This window comes from Miniopterus natalensis, chromosome 10 (genome assembly GCF_054644295.1).
Source record: "Miniopterus natalensis isolate mMinNat1 chromosome 10, mMinNat1.hap1, whole genome shotgun sequence".
Lineage (NCBI taxonomy): Eukaryota > Metazoa > Chordata > Mammalia > Chiroptera > Miniopteridae > Miniopterus > Miniopterus natalensis.
In genome coordinates this window covers 58,927,656-58,946,147 of record NC_142090.1, presented here as the reverse complement: position 1 = coordinate 58,946,147, position 18,492 = coordinate 58,927,656, and the positions used below count along the sequence as shown (strand labels likewise).

General features: G+C 34.6%; 1 protein-coding gene across 1 annotated transcript in view; it reads right to left on the bottom strand.

The window, feature by feature from the left end:
- Nucleotides 1–18,492, bottom strand: part of ANKIB1 (ankyrin repeat and IBR domain containing 1) — a 111,998-nt gene that overhangs the window by 61,888 nt on the left and 31,618 nt on the right. The window contains exons 2-3 of the mRNA XM_016218820.2: nt 11,130–11,405; nt 1,938–2,238 (exon numbers count right to left, since the gene is read on the bottom strand). Coding sequence (XP_016074306.2) covers nt 1,938–2,238; nt 11,130–11,317 — 489 coding nt within the window. The 5' untranslated portion in view covers nt 11,318–11,405. The remainder of the gene's footprint in view (nt 1–1,937; nt 2,239–11,129; nt 11,406–18,492) is intronic.

The following is an 18,492-nucleotide window of genomic DNA, read 5'->3' as shown; positions in this document are numbered from 1 at the left end:
AAGTCATCAAACGGTGTGGTTTATGTAATGTGATAGGCTGATAGGTCAAACAGTTAAAACATACACATATAGTCACATCAAGCAAATCATGAGGCATGTCAGATAGTTCAGAATAAACCTGGCACCAATTTCATTCACTGAGCAAAAAATAATGCTGATAAAAACAGTACACTCTATTATTTTGAACCATTTGATAAGGATGTCATTGCAAACATAATTCAAAATCAACGATTACTAAAGCAATGTTTACAGAATTCCTGATAATAAGATATTAAGGCACCAATTTAAGAGCACTATTACTACTATCAAGAATGAGCTATTGTCTACTTTAACTCGCCTGAGAAATAATGATGCAGTCCCATCAGTAATGGTGAATCACTACAGCTGGGATTCTTTCATGGGAGGTGGGCATAGAACAATATACAAAAAGGCTTGTGTAAAAGTCTCAGGAATTCTGCCAATAGCCCCACCCTTCCCCTGAAACCCTTGGACATCCTTCCACCATGCTGTGAATCAATGTTAGAAAACATTGCCTTAAAAAAAAAAATAGTTTCAAGTTAATGACTGTCACTGACTAACTAGTGGGCAAAGGTGACACAAACCCAAGAAATGAAAGGTTCTAAAAGATTAACAAGTATCACAAGTAATAGCAGTAAACAAAAGGTAACATCAGGAGGGTTCTAGAAGTGAAAAGAACTGACACTTAAGATACACTAAATAACTGTCAACAATAACAACAAAAAAAGATACACTAAATAAATCATATAAATAACTGTAATCTTTTAGCCTGAGTAAGAAAATGAAAGACATCCATATTTTTCAGTACATTTATCAATGCAGAGGTATAAAGTACATACACATGAACAACACTAAGGAAATGCTAAATTTTCAGATATCCAGTTTAATCTGATTAGGACCATTGCTTTTTCAATAAAGGTCTACCTTTTTGGAAAGGTAGATACTTTGTGATCCAAATGAGAATACCCCCCACTCATAACTATATCTACACAAAAGAAGGCCTGTGAGTTATGTATAAACTGACATGAATGTAACTCAGAAAAACCTGTTGTATGTAAGTAGTGACGATACTACTATAAAGTGTGATGATTTCTTAGCTTAATTAAGATCCTACATTATCTGGCTGACCTTATCTAAGCCTGCTGTTAGATATTATATATTCATATATGAAATATATAGAGGAAAAAACTCAAATACAATATTCAGGAACACTTTAATGCAGATTAAACAGAAAAGCACATTTTAAAATTATCAATTTTTAAAAAAATATGTTTTTATTGATTTCAGAGAGAGTAAGGGAGAGGAAGAGAGAAACATTAATGATGAGAGAGAATCATTGATTGGCTGCCTCCTGCACGCCACCTACTGGGAATCGAGCCCAAAGTCTGGTCATGTGCCCTGACCCGGAATTGAACCGTCACCTCCAGGTTCATGGGTTGATTCTCAACCAGTGAACCACGCTGGCTGGGCTAAAATTATTAATGTCTTTTAAAAGACCCCAATAAATGTATTCATTAATATTCATCCCTTGCTTATGGAACTGATCAATTCTAGATCTATAACTATAGTTCCCATTGCCAAGAGTTGCCATATCCAGTATGCATAAATTTTATTATACAATGGCTACTGAAAAATCAGCAAAAAATTAGAACATATTGCTACTAAATCTATTACTCTCAATATGATAGTGTTTAGCTGATGACTGTTATCTTCAGGGATGTTAGCAAATTTTTAATTGCTCTTGATCCAATTTTATTTCCAAGTCTGACTGTGTAGCTGTGGGTTTGTTTTTAATATTTCTCTAAAACAGGAGAATCACTTTAAATTAAATTAACTATAAACAAAACAAACACTGATTATTACATATTTCCAAGACAAAATTTTAGCAGGCAGAATATTAAAAAAAACCAAAGTTTTACCTCTACACAGGTTTTCATTCCCGAGGCAGCAGCATAGTGCAGGGGTGTGTTTTTCTTGTTATCTACCGCATCAATAGCTGCTCTCTCATATTCGCCTTGGTCAAGTTTTGCTCCTTTCCATCTTAAGATCATCTGCAGACAATCTGCTCTTCTGAAGTCATCTTCCACGGGGCGTGCTAAGCGAGGGTGAAGGGCTCCTTCAGATATCATAATCTGAGGCCCCATACACAACAAATGCATAGACGTTTCATTGTGCACATTCCGTTTATTTGGATTTCCATCTCTACCAAAAAGAAAAGTCCTAAAATAGTAAAGAAAAAGAAGGATGAAATCCAGTTACTTCCTACTTTGAAATAAAAATACACAGACAATGACACAGTAACACTAAGAAAAACGAAGTTCAATATCTTTACAGTATTTGCTAATAAGAGAAGAGATAGGAAGGGGGGAAAAGGAAAGGAAGGAAGATGAAGGAGTGAAGAAAAAATGAAAGGCAAGAAAAGGAGAAGGAAAGAAAACAGAAAGGGCCACTTGTAGACTAGTGCGTTAACATGAATGCCTGAGGGCACATTACCGAACATTCCAAACCTACTTTTTTTCTTTATTCTCTGCCCTATTTCTCGAGTACATATTTAACAAGAATGGTGACAATATAAGCACAGCAAGTAATGTATAAGTTTAGGACTAAATATTTAAATCTAGGAAAAATATCTCTACTTAAAATTCATCAGCTAACCTTTGAAATAATAAGGCATACATTTATAAAGTATAATACTTTTTGAGGGGAGTAAATTGTGGTTAGTTCCAGAAGACCAAGATCTAACTCTAAGGTTTGTAGTCTTTACCAATGATAGGTCTAGGTTAGCTCCCTTAACTACTGCCAAACCCAGACCTGAGAGTTGTGACGAGCTCTTAATGTATCCTTGAACGAGGGTCACAGGATTAATAGTTGAGCCAACTAGCCCTGACCCGGTGGCTTAGTTGGTTGGAGTGTCATCACCAAAAGGTTGCAGGTTTGATTCCCGGTCAAGGCACGTACCTAGGTTGAGATTCTATACCTGGTCGGGGCACATATGGGGGCAACCGACTGATATTTCATGAATGTGTCTCTCCCTCACTCCCTCTAAAAAGCAATCAATAAAACAAAACAAAACACAAAAACATATCCTCAGGTGAGGATTCAAAAAAAGTTAAGCCAATTCAGTAGTTATAATAGGATACTGGAAAATGAGTTGGGAAAAACTTGCTATCATACAATCAGCTTATACTAGAAGACACACAAATACACTATGAAATGAGCATATAAGTCCCACAGCTGAAGACAGTGCCTACATTTACTATGGAGGCTGATATCACCAGCACTGGATTATGTTCAAATCCAAATTAGCATATAGGAAGGAAATGAAGCCAAACACTAAATCCTAGTTACACTAAAAAACAAACATAATAAAAACAACCCCTGACCAAAAAGGAACTAACCAGCCAAGCTGGATATCTCTTATGAGAAAAAGGCTGAGTTAAGAGATCCTAAGGCACTAGAAGGTCCCAGACAGCTTTTACAACTCTAGATCTCTCCAGTTCTTATCATTCAAGACTTTGGAGGTCTTAACAGAGTGAAATGCTCAGTCTCCAACTCCATCTAGTTTAAGTCTGCACTGTTCCCATGGTCTTCTGGTGAACAGCTCCTGCTTTAGAGACGATAATTAGAAGAATTCTATTTGGAGCTAGAGTTTTATTTACAAAAACAGCCCCTCCCATTTTTCCCTTTCCAGAACAACAAATCGATGTTTCTTGTTTCTTTCTCCTCCTTCCCTCTCTCTCTAAAAAATCAATAAATTAAAAATAAATAAATAAGCAATTAAAAAGATTAAAACCTCTAGAACAGACTGACAGCTATCAGAGGGGAGTGGGTTGCAGGACTCTGTGAAAAGGTAAAGGGATTAAGCAAAACAAAAACAAAAACAACTCAGAGACACAGACAACAGTATGGTGATTACCAGAGGAGGAGGGTGGGGGACTGAAAAGGGTAAAGGGGGGATAAATGGAGATGGAGGGGGGCTTGACTTGGGGCGGTGAACACACAGTACAATATACAGATGATGTGTTATAGAACTGTACCCCTGAAACCTACATAATTTCATTAACCAGTGTCACCCCCATAAATTAAAACCTCTTCCAATAGGCATTATTATTAACAACAAAATAGATTCCATTTTCTTAAAAATTTAAATCAAGAAGAAATTAAAAATAATTCAGACTCTCTAAGATTCTGTGCAACCACATTTATCCAGTCTTTCCTATCCCCATTTCCAATATACCATTTATTCTCTCTTTTAGTTTGTTCAGGAGACTCAGGTTCTTCACACCATGGAATTAATGCAGTTTGGAAGGATGTCAATGTATATGAATATCTATTCCCCCCTGTCATTTATATATTAAACATTTCCAGATCTTCCCCAAAATAAGAGATAGTGAGATAATTTTGCAAATGTTCTCATATTCAATCTGCCACACTCTGATTACACAATAATAAACCTAAGTTTATTACTCTGAAATTAAAGTATTAAAATAGCTTTTATATATTTACTCAGGAAAGATTCTCAAATTTATCACATATAAACATTTTGTGCTAAAACTATAAAGCTAGATATTCTAACTTCATTAATTCACATTACTACTTTTCTAATATTTGTTTAAATTCAAAAATAGTCTTCCTTAATTTAAATGAATGTATAAATAGAATAATAAATATATAATTGATGTACAAGTTTTAGATAGGCCCCTTTCTATAACTATGTCAGTATTTATGAAGTGTATTTTACCACTCACTTATAAGGTTTATTCTAAAGTAGGTATAGGAGATAACTGGCAGGAAGGTGAAGTAAAGAAAACATTAACCTGGGAAAAAAAAATCCCTTCTATTTGATCCTATTAATTCATCCAGGAGCCATCTATTTTCTAGATTCTTTCACTGTTAATATTCAAGTGGCCAGCTTATAATTACTACCTCTATTTCTCCTACCTTGAACTCTCATATCACCAGGAATTCTTCATCATTGTCCTTAATTTTTGCTTTTAACTTGAAATTGCTAACTACTGACCTTTCTATTATCTTGGTTTCCATACCCTTTTCAATATCACTCTTAAATTTTTTAGTACTTCTCCTTTATCAATGGTGATGGCTCCACTTTCCACACCCTTATTGGAAGCAAATTTAGTTCTCAAACGCATTTTCTTCTTCATACACATTTCCTTTTTTTTTTTTTAAAGGATTTTTTAAAAGAATCCTCACCCGAGTACATGTTTATTGATTTTGAGAGAGAGGGCGGGAGGGAGAGAGAAAGAGAGAGACAGACATCGATCTGTTGCCTCTTGCATGAGTTCCAATCAGGGACTGAACTTTCAACCCAGGTATGTGCCCTGACAGGTATTCGAACCCATGAACTTTCGGTGTACAGGGTGACACTCCATCTTACTGAGCCACACCAGCCAGGGCTTACACATTTCCTTCTTTTAGAGAGCATGTCCACTTTCAAAGTCATTTATCTTTCAATGGTTTCTGTGAATATACTTTATAAATTGTAAAGTATTATAAGAACTCAAATGATAGGCAGTAGAGGCAGAATGATGGTTTCTCTCAAAGGGCTGCTACTATTACTTCTGTGATAATTCTTAATGCTCTACCACCCTGTCTGACTTCTCATCTGACCTCTAGACATATTCCAAATTCATATAGGTCCTTTTCTCTTGCATATTCCACTATCATCTCATATTCCACTGAACTCTCTCCAAAACAACAGCCTTTGCTACCAGAGCCGCAAATTTGTGCTGTAACACTCTTATTTTCCCAGTGGCCAACATATACATACACCTCCAGTTCCTTCTCCATCTTCTCTCTTATGCAACAAATATTTATTGAGCAGTTGTTATTCGCCAGGTTCTATTCCAGAAGTGAGACATGTTGTGAAGAAGATAAGAGTAAAAAATAGAAATCAAGAACTAGAAACTCTATTTTAATTCTCAAAGCTTGGCATTAATACATGATCTAATAAAGGTTTTATGTTTTATTTATACCAAAAGACAGACCACATTTATTTCCAAAGCAAAAGAAGCTATTCTGTAAAATCTAAGGAATAAGTATTATAATCTTCATTTTATATATGACCTTCCCAAGAAGATATAACTAAGGAATTGTATATCCAAACTAAAACATGCTGGCCCGAAAGTCCAACAGTCCTTTTGCTACATTAAATAGTAACCATTTATGAATATGGACTTAGTTTCCTATGAAAGAGGCACTATGGTGTGGCATCATGTAAATATACACCATTTGGGTTCAGAGAGATATGGATACAAACTAGCTGCTAAACTGTAAACTACTCTTCTACCATATTATTCTGCCTAAGATGACAAAAAAGTTACGCTTGCTGTTGCAGGGACCATAAAGCTAAAGGAAATGGAGGTAAAATGAAGGCCTTAACCCAAATGGGTGTTTTACTTTATGGCTAGTAGGTCCTTGATTAGGTATGTCTACCTTTGTCTACCCATATATGTCATGTGTTAGGAATCTAGGCAAACTGAGCCAGGGTCTACATTGAGGCTAACAAGCAGGTACTCCCAGAGTACATGAGGCGGGATGAGAAAATAATGACCATAAACTTGTTAGAAAGTTCACCAAGATTAAATGCAGTGAAATATTTGAAGCAATCTAGAACACAAATAATTAAAATAGAGTTGCTATTTTATTCAATGCTCATGAGTAAATAAATACTACTTATTCTGACTCTGTATGACACAATTTTAAGAGTAATTTCTTAATTCCAAAGCAACTAACATTTAAATTAATCTGATTTGTGATTTTCTCTGTACTATCTAAATAAATTTTGAAAATCAAAAGAATACACAGATTAAAAACATTAGAATTGTTTATTTTTAGGATAGGACAGCAATAAAGTAGTTTCTGATTCTAGTATAGAATATTAAACGCTTTAATAAAGAAATTATGAGCCACCCATCTCCAAATAATTAAAAAACACTACCACCAAACACTTTAGCCTGAAGTTGAAAGTTAACTATAAAGTAAAAATATAAAGTTAAGTATAATGTATATAGCCAAATCATAAAATTAGTCCAAACTGGTAACTAAAAGAGAATATGTAGTTGCCTTCTGTGTATGCATTTGAATATTCATTCAATAGAATAATAACTACATGATGGAGACAGACAGATATATTCCTACATAGAGGAACCAAGAATATTGACCAGATCAGCAATTCTTAAACTTCTTGGTCATAGGACACTTTTACAACTAAAAATTACTGAAGATTCCTAAAAACTTTTGTTTACGTGGGTTACATATATGTTGATATTTACCATATTAAAAGTTAAAAAAGAAATTTAAAGAATATTTGTTCATTAAAAAAGAAAAAGCATTATGTATTAAACAATTCTACCATATTAAAATGAAAAATACCTATTTTTAAAAAAAATTAAGTGAAAAGAATGTCGTTGTTTTACATGTTTACAAATTTATTTTAATGTCTGACTACTCAAAGACATTCTCACAGCATTCAACCTATTGTAATATGTTGTTTTGGTTCAAGAATATAAAGAATATACAGCTTTTATATAGTTAGAAAAGGTAAAAGTACTTTAAAATAGCCCTTTCAGATAATTATGAATATTCATATTTGATACTATACCAAAAGTTCAAGTTGTCATTTATTGCTAATCAAATTTAAAGATTACTTTGCATTGTAGACTCTGAAATTATATCAATGAACCTTCTGTACTGTTAGATTAAAATCCACTGGTCTTCCTTGCATTTTGAACAAATCTTTCACCCATGCATAATTTTTAAAAATCATATAGCCCAGCCGGGCGTGGCTCAGCGGTTAAGCGTCGACTTAGGATCCAGGCGATCAGGGTTCAATTCCTGGTCAGGGCACATGCCCAGGTTGCGGGCTGCAGCCGATCAATGACTCTCTCATCATTGATGTTTCTAGTTCTCTCTCTCCCTCTCCTTTCCTCTCTCTGAAATCAATAAAGATATATTTTAAATAAATAAATACAATAAAAAATAAAAATCATATATATACTGATCTTCACAAAAATACTGATTCATCAACTTATGCAGATTTTCCAGATGTTGTCACATTTCACTTCACAATATTTTTAAAAAATCACATTAGTTTATATCACCACAAATCTCACTATAAATCTTGGTCATAAGAATATTTCCTTGTGCAATGATTCGTTTTACTTTCTATAAGATACTATGCTAGATGCTAGAAGTACAAAAAAGACACTTTTACAAAGTTGTAATTTAGGAAGGCAGAGAGAAGATACATAAAATTATAAAATAGAATGAGGTAGTGTATGTCAAACAAGTAATACAAACAAAAAAGAGCCATACAATTAAAAAAAAAAAGACTGAGGTTCCCGTGGGTTGTGACAGGCTAAGAAGATAGGACCTTAAAGGAAGGGTAAGATTTAGAAAAGAAAGAGAAAGCTGAGAGGAGTCGGGAAGGGGATACTTGGGCAGAGAAGGGAATGGCATGAAGTACTGAAGGTAATGCAAAACAAGGATCTGAAACCAAGACTACTCTATCCAGCAAGGCTGTCATTCAAAATAGATGGTGAAATACAGAGCTTCCCAGACTAAAAAAGGCTAAAGGAGTTTATCACCACCAGACCAGCACTGCAGGAGATGTTAAAGGGACTGCTATAATTAGAAGTAGAAGTAGAAGCTCTGCAAGAAATGTTAAAGGAACTGTTGTAATAATAATAAGAAACAGAGAGAGAAACATAGGCATAAAGAATTAAAATGGCAATAAATAAGGATCTCTCAATAATAACCTTAGGACTTTAAGGGAGAGATCACAGTCACAGTCGTGGACTTTAACACCTCACTGGATAGATCTTCCAGACAAAAAGTTAACACAGAAACAGTGACTCTAAATGGCACACTAGATCAGATGGACTTACTTGATATTTACAGAACATTTCACCCCCTAACTGCAGAATATACATACCTCTGAAGTGCACAAGGGTCATTCTCAAAGACAGAACATGTTAGGACACAAAACCAGTCTCTACAAGTTCAAGAAGACTGAAATCATATCAAGCACCTCAGATCACAAGGGCATGAAATTAGAAACCAACTACAGTAAAAACACTCAAAAACATTAAAACACATGGAGGCTAAATAGCATGTTATTAAACAATGAATGGGTTACCAATAAGACCAAGAAAGAAATCAGCTTGGCCGGGTGTGGCTCAGCGGTTGAGCATCGACCTAGGATCTAGGTGATCAGGGTTCGATTCCCGGTCAGGGCACATGCCCAGGTTGCGGGCTCGATCAATGAGCCTCTCATCATTGATGTTTCTATCTCTCTCTCTCCCTCTCCTGTCCTCTCTCTGAAATCAATAAAGATATATTAAAAAAAAAAAAAAAAAAAAAGAAAGAAAGAAATCAAAAACTTCCTGGAAACAAATGAAAATAAACACACAACCACCCAAAATCTATGGGACACAGAGAAAGCAGTCCTAAAAGGGAAGTTCATAGTGCTGCAGGTGTACTTCAAAAAGAAAGAAAAATTTTTAGTAAACTATCTAACCCTACAACTTAAAGAATTAGAAAGCTCCCCTATGAAGCCATCTAGACCAGGGCTTTTGTTTGCTGGCAGTTTTTTGTATTACTGCTTCTATTTCATCAGTTGTTAGCCTATCCAGGTTTTCTGATTTTTCCTGATGCAGTTTTACATGATCTCACTCACATGTAGAATCTAATAAAGAAAACAGACTGACGAACAAAACAGATCCAGAGACACAGAAGCATGGAACAAACAGACTGATGAATCTCAGTGGGAAGGTGGGGGAGGGTGAGTGGGTGGAGAGAGATTAATCAAAGAATTTATGTGCATATATGCATAACCCATGGACACAGTCAACAGTGTGGTGAAGGCTTGGGGGGGGTAAGGGATCAATGGGGAAGTAAAAGGGGGATATCTGTAATACTTTCAACAATAAAGATAAATTTAAAAAAACAACAGCAGCTTAATTTGAACAATTTGTATAAAAAGAAATTTTAAAAGTTTGCAAGTTTTTTGTCTGCTTCTAAAAAGCTTTGAATCCAGTATTAAGAATTATATTTCACTGTGTAAGCAATGATGTGTTTCCTTCTGTTCTAGCATCAGGCTTCCATAGCTGCACAATCTACTTCTAAAAAAACTAAATTTGTTCTGAAACTACTTTTCTATCCTATGCTGCTTTCATTTTATAAGCTAGCAAATGTCAAGTTTAATTCCCTTGTAATTAGGTAAGAATCTTCAGATAAATATGTTTGTTGTCACTAATGCTTGAAGAGAATTTTTTAAAGTTTGTTAGTAGTTTAAGTTTTAGGGAGATGTTTCACTTTTAGAAAAGTCTTTTCAAGTAACTTAACCCTACTAAAAGAAAGGAAACTCAAATATGAGTATGACTAGATAAGGCAAGTTATCTGTTTTTCAACTTCAACTAGTAAATCAGAGCTTAGGACTTTGCTGTAGGCACCATTCCCTGCAATTGGTTGATAGCTGACAAGTATTTTTCAAGAATCAAAAGCATTGTAAATTAAACACTAAGCTACTGTCAAGAATTCATACTATGAAACATACTGAGGCGCAAAATGTATTTACAGCAACAAGAATATGTGAACCAACCTCACTATTAAAACTTTTGGTGTAGCCTGGCCGGGCGTGGATCAGCAGTTGAGCGTCGACCTAGGATCCAGGCGACCGGGGTTTGATTCCTGGTCAGGGCACATGCCCAGATTGCGGGCTCAATCCCCAGTCGGGGGCGTGCAGGAGGCAGCCGATCAATGACTCTCTCATCATTGATGTTTCTCTCTCTCTCTCTCTCTCTCTCTCTCTCTCTCTCTCTCTCTCTCTCTCTCCCCCTCTCCTTTTCTCTCTCTGAAATCAATATATATTTTAAAAAAAAACAAAAAAAAGTTTGGTCTAATTGAGGCTTAATTTTAGAAAGTCATACTTAATAATTTAAGCATAGTTTTAGAAAGTTTAATTCACTACAATACCATATAACATGCACATATGTCTGCATATATTTTTGAAGATCAGGTTCCCCCCCCTTCACTAATTTGTTTTCCCCCTTTCACTAATTTGTTATCAGTTGGTTTACAGTAATACTTACCCTAATATTCTATTCATTCCATGTCTAGCAGCATAGTGTAATGGAGTATTGTGCTGGTAGGGCTCCCCATAAGATGTATTTGGATCAAGGGATTCTTTTAGCTGAGGGTTGTTTTCGTATATTTGGCAGGCCAGGTTTTCATCACCATTGATGAGTGCTTTACGGAATTTGGTGGTTGTATTTCCCATGTTTTGTTTTGTTTTTCTGACAGGCAATGGCACTTTTTTCCTCTCCCTTCAGCCACTTCTTGAATGCTTCTGTAACATGTTTCACATTCTAATAGAGGAAAAAATGATCAATTTAGATTGGGAAACAGTAATTATGAAACAGTATCCTAAAGATTCCACCACAATTAGGAACACTAATAAAATCTAGGAAGAGGATGTAAGGTGACAACTATGTTATATTTTACTAAATTTATCTTAATAGCCAAAAAAAATCTCAAATTTTTAACAATGCCCAAATTAACTTCTTGTTAAACTGTAACATTTTCCTGCACAGAGACTGTTAAGGTTTCATAGGCTGCACTTTGTACTATAAAAGTATGAGCTTTTCAATTTTTTTTTCACATGGGCAGAAAATGAGTTTAAGTGAATTTTATGGTTGACTACACTTAAATCTCTGCATAAACTATGTATAAATTTGAATCAGCCAATTTGTGAGATTGTGAAAAATGTAGATTTTGCTTATGAGAACTCCAGAATAGATGTTAAATTGTAGTAAAGAAAAAGTGAAACTGCTCAGTACTTATAAAGACCTCACAGAAAAGACTTTACAAATGTAAACATATTACAGGCCCACACAACTTGATGATTAATGAGACAGTCACAGCAAACCAATAAAACTGATTATACCCAGAATAATGGAAATTGATTACTCTACCTTAAGACCATTACATTTATTTCCTTCTACTATAAAGAATTTAAAACAAAGCTGAAAACATTAAATATTTATGCATACTATGTTTAGAAAGAGGTTATGATAACGGTCATATGGGCATTAACTACTGAAGCAATGTGAGGTGGGTGGGGGAAGAAGGGCATGGAAACAATCACTGGACTTGGAGTTCAAAATCTCATATTTACCTACACTAGCTGTGTAATTTTGAGCAAGTTATTTACCCTCTAAAAGCCTCACGTCCTTAACTGTACAGTAAGGGAAAATGACTATTTCTTAAGGATGGCTGTGAGGATTATAAGAGCTACTAAGTAAAGTACTTACCATAGTCCCTGACTCGTGTACTCAATAAATGCTAGCTTTGTTCCATTCCAAGAAATTATTCTGAATCTACTCTCGAACTATGATCAAAATAAGTGATAAAGGAAACAACATATGCAGAGGCAAGTATGAAACAAAAGGCTTATTCAAGGATCTAAGTATGAATTAAGTTCTGGGTCTCTAGTATTGGACTAACAGGAAATAAAACTGAAAACAGGTTAGGTCCAGACTAAAACTTTTACTTTAACCTATAAAGAACGGATAATTAAAGGCTTTAGGAAGGACAATGATGTAATTATTTTATCTTTTAGAAAACTAGCTATTGTGACAGTAGAGAAGATAGACTCTAGGAAGGAAAATTTAAAAGCAGAATACAAGAGTCTATCATGTTCCCTAATTAACTCAGTGGCAGGCTGGGCATTAAAGCATAGCTTTAAGCCTGGACAGTGTGGCTCAGAGGTTGAGAGTCAACTTAAGAACCAGGAGGTCACGGTTCAATTCCCAGTCAGGGCACATGCCCAGGTTTCAGGCTCAATCCCCAGTAGGCGAGGTGCAGGAGGCAGCCGATCAATGACTCTCTCTTATCACTGATGTTTCTATCTCTTTCTCCCTCTCCCTTATCTCCCTGAAATCGATAAAAACATAATTTTTTTAAAAAAAGCATAGCTTTAAGAAAAGTTGAAAATAGTATGTACTTGTTCAACACAAGCTTTGCATAGGCAGTAACAATTTCAACAGAATGCAAATTAAAGGACTGAAAAACAAATGAGTTGGTTCTTTCATTATTTTTTTTTAGTTTCCTATAAAACACAGACTCTCAATTTTGGCTATACATTTTAATAACCTGGAGCACTTCAGAGTCCCATTGGCCAAGCTTCATCCCAGACCAATTAAATCACCGTCTGTAGTGGGTGGCACCCAGGCCTTGGTATTTAAGCTCCTTGGGTGAGTTCAATGTGCACATACCATTGTATATAAAAAGTTCCTGAATCCTCTAGCTAAATGTTATATCTGAGTTTAGAGATTAAGGTGAGCAGGTGGGGTAAGATATCTGCTATACCTATTTTAGAGATAGGTATTAACTACCTACCTACTATATCAGCACATTTTCTGGCACACAGCTATACTTAATGAGATCATCATTTGGGTATTTTAAGGGTTGTTACTGATTTTTTTTACTTTAAATATGCAAATACATATGCATAGAATTTTTTAAAAATTTGAATAAAGAAAAAATTTGAATAAAAAAACTCCTCATAGCCTATTTACTGGAAGATAAATAAATCAGCATTTTGATAAATAACCACCTTACTTATAATGTATGTAAATATGTGTTTATATGCACATATATGCACTATAAATATTTATATACATAAGTTGGATCATATTACGTAATTTTTAAATTTTTATTTAACTTTTTAGAGAGTTGCTAAACCTTTAGCCTAAAGTACTCCTTTATCATCTCATCTTGAACGAGGAGCAAATTCGCCTCTCCCACAATCTATGCTTTGATACCACAATGTACTATAGCCATTTTGGGGATTTTTCAGCAACAGCCTGGATTTTATTTACTTTTGTTTTTCATAGAATCTAGGAGCCATGTGTTTATCCTCAGTGAAATAATTTGTTTTGTTGTACTACTTTAAGCACTTTAAGACTTTATTACTGTTATGAGAACTCCATTCAGTTTATTGTATATTTTTGTCTATAACCAAATATAAAAAATATAATTTAGGTTCTAAAGGGTCTTTCCTAAGGATTTGGAAACTTTCAGTTGTTTGGTTTTACCTTTCTTCCCTGGTAGACTATACTCAAATTATGAACATTTTCAGAGTTTTGGACTAGACTAATAAATAATGATTTACATTATTACCTTAGAGAAATGTTGTACAAGAAAGTAATTTCTATCTAACATGTGAAAAAATACCTAAGATAGCAGTGATATCTTGGGGGTACTTACTTAAAATAACAAGATACTTTAAAAAAATCAATAATACTCTAAATGTGCATGTAAATATTACTGTTACTCATGTTGAAAGCACAATGGCATGTGGAAACCTTTATGTGATTCTCAGTTATTTTCAAGTATGTTTCATTTTAAAAATATGAGTTCAATAAGCCTGGAAATCACCAGGAAATGCATAATTTAAAGCAGCCATAGATCCATTCCCTCTCAGATTTATTCTCACAAGTCTTGCCTAGAAATTTGCCAGATGTGTCCTTTCACTTTTTCATAGCTACAGCTAGCATAACCTGAAGTGACTGTCCCTCTTTTTTTTTTGAAATCAAACCCTTAAGTACTATTTCTCCAACTGTAAGATAAATATACATAGAGAGCTTCAAGAAGCAAGTGATGGATTATCAAAGAGGCAAAATAATTTTTTATTTGGGGCTTCTAAGTTATAAAGGAAAATCTAGGTGAAGTTTAATCACTGACTAGTAAAGCACAGTATTTAAGTATTTAATGAAAAAGTAACAAAAATATACTGTCAATGAACACCAGAGAGCTTTCCCTAATTTTTTATTAACTTTTAATTGTGAAGGACTCTGTAACTCCTGCTTTAAATCTTTGTCTTTCAACTTCCCCATTCATAGGTTAATAACTGGGTACAACAACAACTCAAGTGCACTTAAACTAATAAACTACTCCCAGAAACCTTTTACAGAAGATGAAATGCTTCAGATATAAATAATGCCTAATTGATCTGTTTCCACAAAGGTAAATAATTTAGAAGTCATAATTATGAGCTGAAGTTGTTGACCCAGACAAAATAATTGGCTCCCATTTTTCATTTAACTGGAAGAAAACCCAGTATTACACACACACACACACACACACTCTCTCTCTCTCTCTCAATTCATTCTTCTGCAACTTTCTGCAGATAAGAACTGATAAGCGTAACAATTTTAAATCTACAACTAAACTTCTTTTTAGCCAGAACAGAAACAAGTAGAACATTCATTCAAACAATATGTCCAACCCTACCCCCTCTTGAAATCAAAAAGATGTCTCAAGGAAGAAAATTCCAGAAAGCTCTGCATCCAAAGAAATACTCTAATTGTTATTGTAATAATATTTAGTGAAAAGGAGAGGATGATTTTAAAAAAAGACTACGAGAACTGTCAAGGGGTAAGGTAAAAAAGTAAATAAGGATAGAAGGAAAAAAGCCATGAAAAGTCAATATACTAGTGCAGACAGAAACCATGTAGGCAAATAATATATTAAGCTATCAACTCTGTTCATTCACTCATTCAACAATCATTTATTAATGTTCAGTAATTTTCGTTGATCACCATGCACTAGAATCACCACAGGAGGTGATTTTAACTGGTCTAGGGAGGATGAGGCCAGAATGAGAATTTTAAAAGCTATCCAGTTTACTATAACATACAGGTCAGGGTTAAATTAAGGACCATGGACTGGTTTTGAAACTATGCTAAGTCTAACATATTGGCAAGAGCTGTGACGGCAAGGAAAAGGGGAGTAAGAGTCAGAAAGATCTGTGCTCAAATTCTGTTTCTATTTTACCACGTAACTTAACCTCTTTGAGTTGTTTCCTCACCTGTAAACCAGAAGTGTTAATATCTACTTTCTTCAGCTAACAGATATAAGTGAACAAATAGAAACCAATACATCTATGGTGTTTATATTGCAATAGGAATAGAGATATAAACATTGGAAGGCTTTGATTTTATTCTGTTTGCAATAGGGAGCATTACAGGTTTTTGAGCTAGATCTTTTTCAGGTTTTAGCATTTTTAGAAAAATACATTTAAGATTTATCCTTGTTGATACATGAATCAATATTTCAATTCTTTTTGTTGCTGAGTAGTAGTCCATTGTGTGGATGTACCGCTGTTTGTTTACCCATTCACATATTGCAGGACGTGCTGGTTGATACGAGTTTGGGGCAACTGTTAAATAAAGCTACGATGACATTCACATACAGTTTTGTGTGAATGTATGTTTTAATTTCCCTTGGGTAAATATCCAGGGGTGGAATTTCTGAGATATGTGGTAAAAGTTGTTTCACTTTATATAAAAAACACACACACAAAAACCATCATCTTGGTTAGCATGTGGAATCATCAGGTTTCCTTTTTTTGCCCTTTTGGTAGCCATTTTAATGGATGTATAGTGGCACCTCACAATGATACTAATTTCCATTTCCCTAATGACTACTGACATTGAGCATGCTTTCATATGCTTATTTACCAGGAGTACCTTTTTATTTATAGAGTGTCTGGTTAGATCTTATGGCCATATTTTAAGATGAATTACTATTGCATGTGAGTTCCTTATGTATTCTGTAAAAAGGCCTTTGTTAGAAATGTAATATTCTTCTAATTTGTAGCTTCCTTCTCGTTTCATTCTCTTAACAGTGTTGTTCACAGATCGAAAGTTTTAAATTCGACAAAATTAAATTTATCATTTTTTTTCCCTTTTATGAACAGAGTCATATGTCAAACTCTTTGCCTAACCCAGGTCACAGAGATTTTCTCCCTTATTTTCCTCTAGAAATTTTTTAGTTTTAGGTTTTACATTTAAGTCCGTGATCCATTTTGAGGTAATTTCTATATAAGGCATTGACTGAGATTCATTATATTTTATGTATAAACATCCAATAGTATCCAGCACCATTTGCTGAAGAGTATCCTTTCTCCACTGAATTGCCTGTGTACCCTTACCAAAAACTAATAGACCAGTAAACCAAATTCAATAATACATTAAAAGAATCATACACCACGATAAAGTGGAATTTATTCCAGGGATGCAAGTATGGTTCAACATCCATATACCAATCAATGTGATAAACCATATTAACAAAATGAAGAATAAAAATCCTATTATCATCCCCATAGATGCAGAAAAGCATCTGACAAAATTCAACATCCATTTATAAAAACCCAACGAAGTGGGTACAGAGGGTACAAACCTCAACATAATAATAACCATATCTGACAAGCCCAAGCTAACATCATACTCAACAGTGAAAAGCTGGAAGCTTTTCCTCTAAGATCAGTAACAAGACAGGGATGATCACTCTCACCACTTTTATTCAACATGGCTTGGGAAGTCTTAGTCAGGGCAATTAGTCAAGAAAAAGAAATAAGAGGCATCCAAATTGGAAAAGAAGAAATAAGACTGTCACTAATTGCAGATGACATGTTATGTACAGAAATCCCTTACAGGCTCCACACAAAAAACTGTTAGAGCTAATAAATGAATTCAGAAAAGTTACAGGATATAAGATCAATATGCAGAAATCTGTTGCATTTCTATATATTAATAACCAACTATTAGAAAGAGAAATTAAGAAGACAATCACATTTACAACTGCATCAAAAAGAATAAAATACAGTCATGCACTGTATATCAATATTATGGTCAATGATGGACTGCATATATGACAGTAGTCCCATAAGATTATGATGGAGCTGACAAGTTCCTATCGCCCAATGGTGTCATAGCCATCGTAATGCCATAGTGCAAAGGTTGCAAAGAGCAACAAGGCTGTGGTTGAGATGGCAAACAACTTTAAAGTGGGTATGGATGAAGATGACATTGAGGAGTTCCTAGAGATGGTTCCTGAGAAACTGATTAATAAGGAGCTGTTGGAACTGAAACACAAAAAAAAAACAGCTGAAGAAAAGGCAAGAAAAAAGGAAACTGCAGGAGAAGAAAAAGAACTCTAAGAGAAAACACAGATCAGCTTTGGCAGATCTCAACAAGCTCCTTAAAATGTTTGCAAACATGGTCAAGAACACTGAAAGGTTTTCATTAATAGGCAGAAATATTCATGGTGCATTATCTGCTTACAAGCAAATCTATGATTCAAAAAGAAAAAGAAGAAACCAAGTAAACCACAGGGAACACATCTCTGAAAAGAATGACACCTCTTTAAGGAGGCCCTTAGGCAGGTCCTTCAGGAGCTACTCCAGAAGAAGGCATTGTTTATCAAAGGAGACGACAGCTCAATGAATGTTACTGCCCCTGAAGTCCTTCCAGTGAAACAAGATGTGAAAGTGAAAGACAGTGATTCTGATGATCCTGACCCTGTGTCAGCCTAGGCTAGTGTGTGTGTTTGTGTCTACATTTTTAACAAAAAAGTTTATAAAGTAAAAATTTAACTTAAAAATAGAAA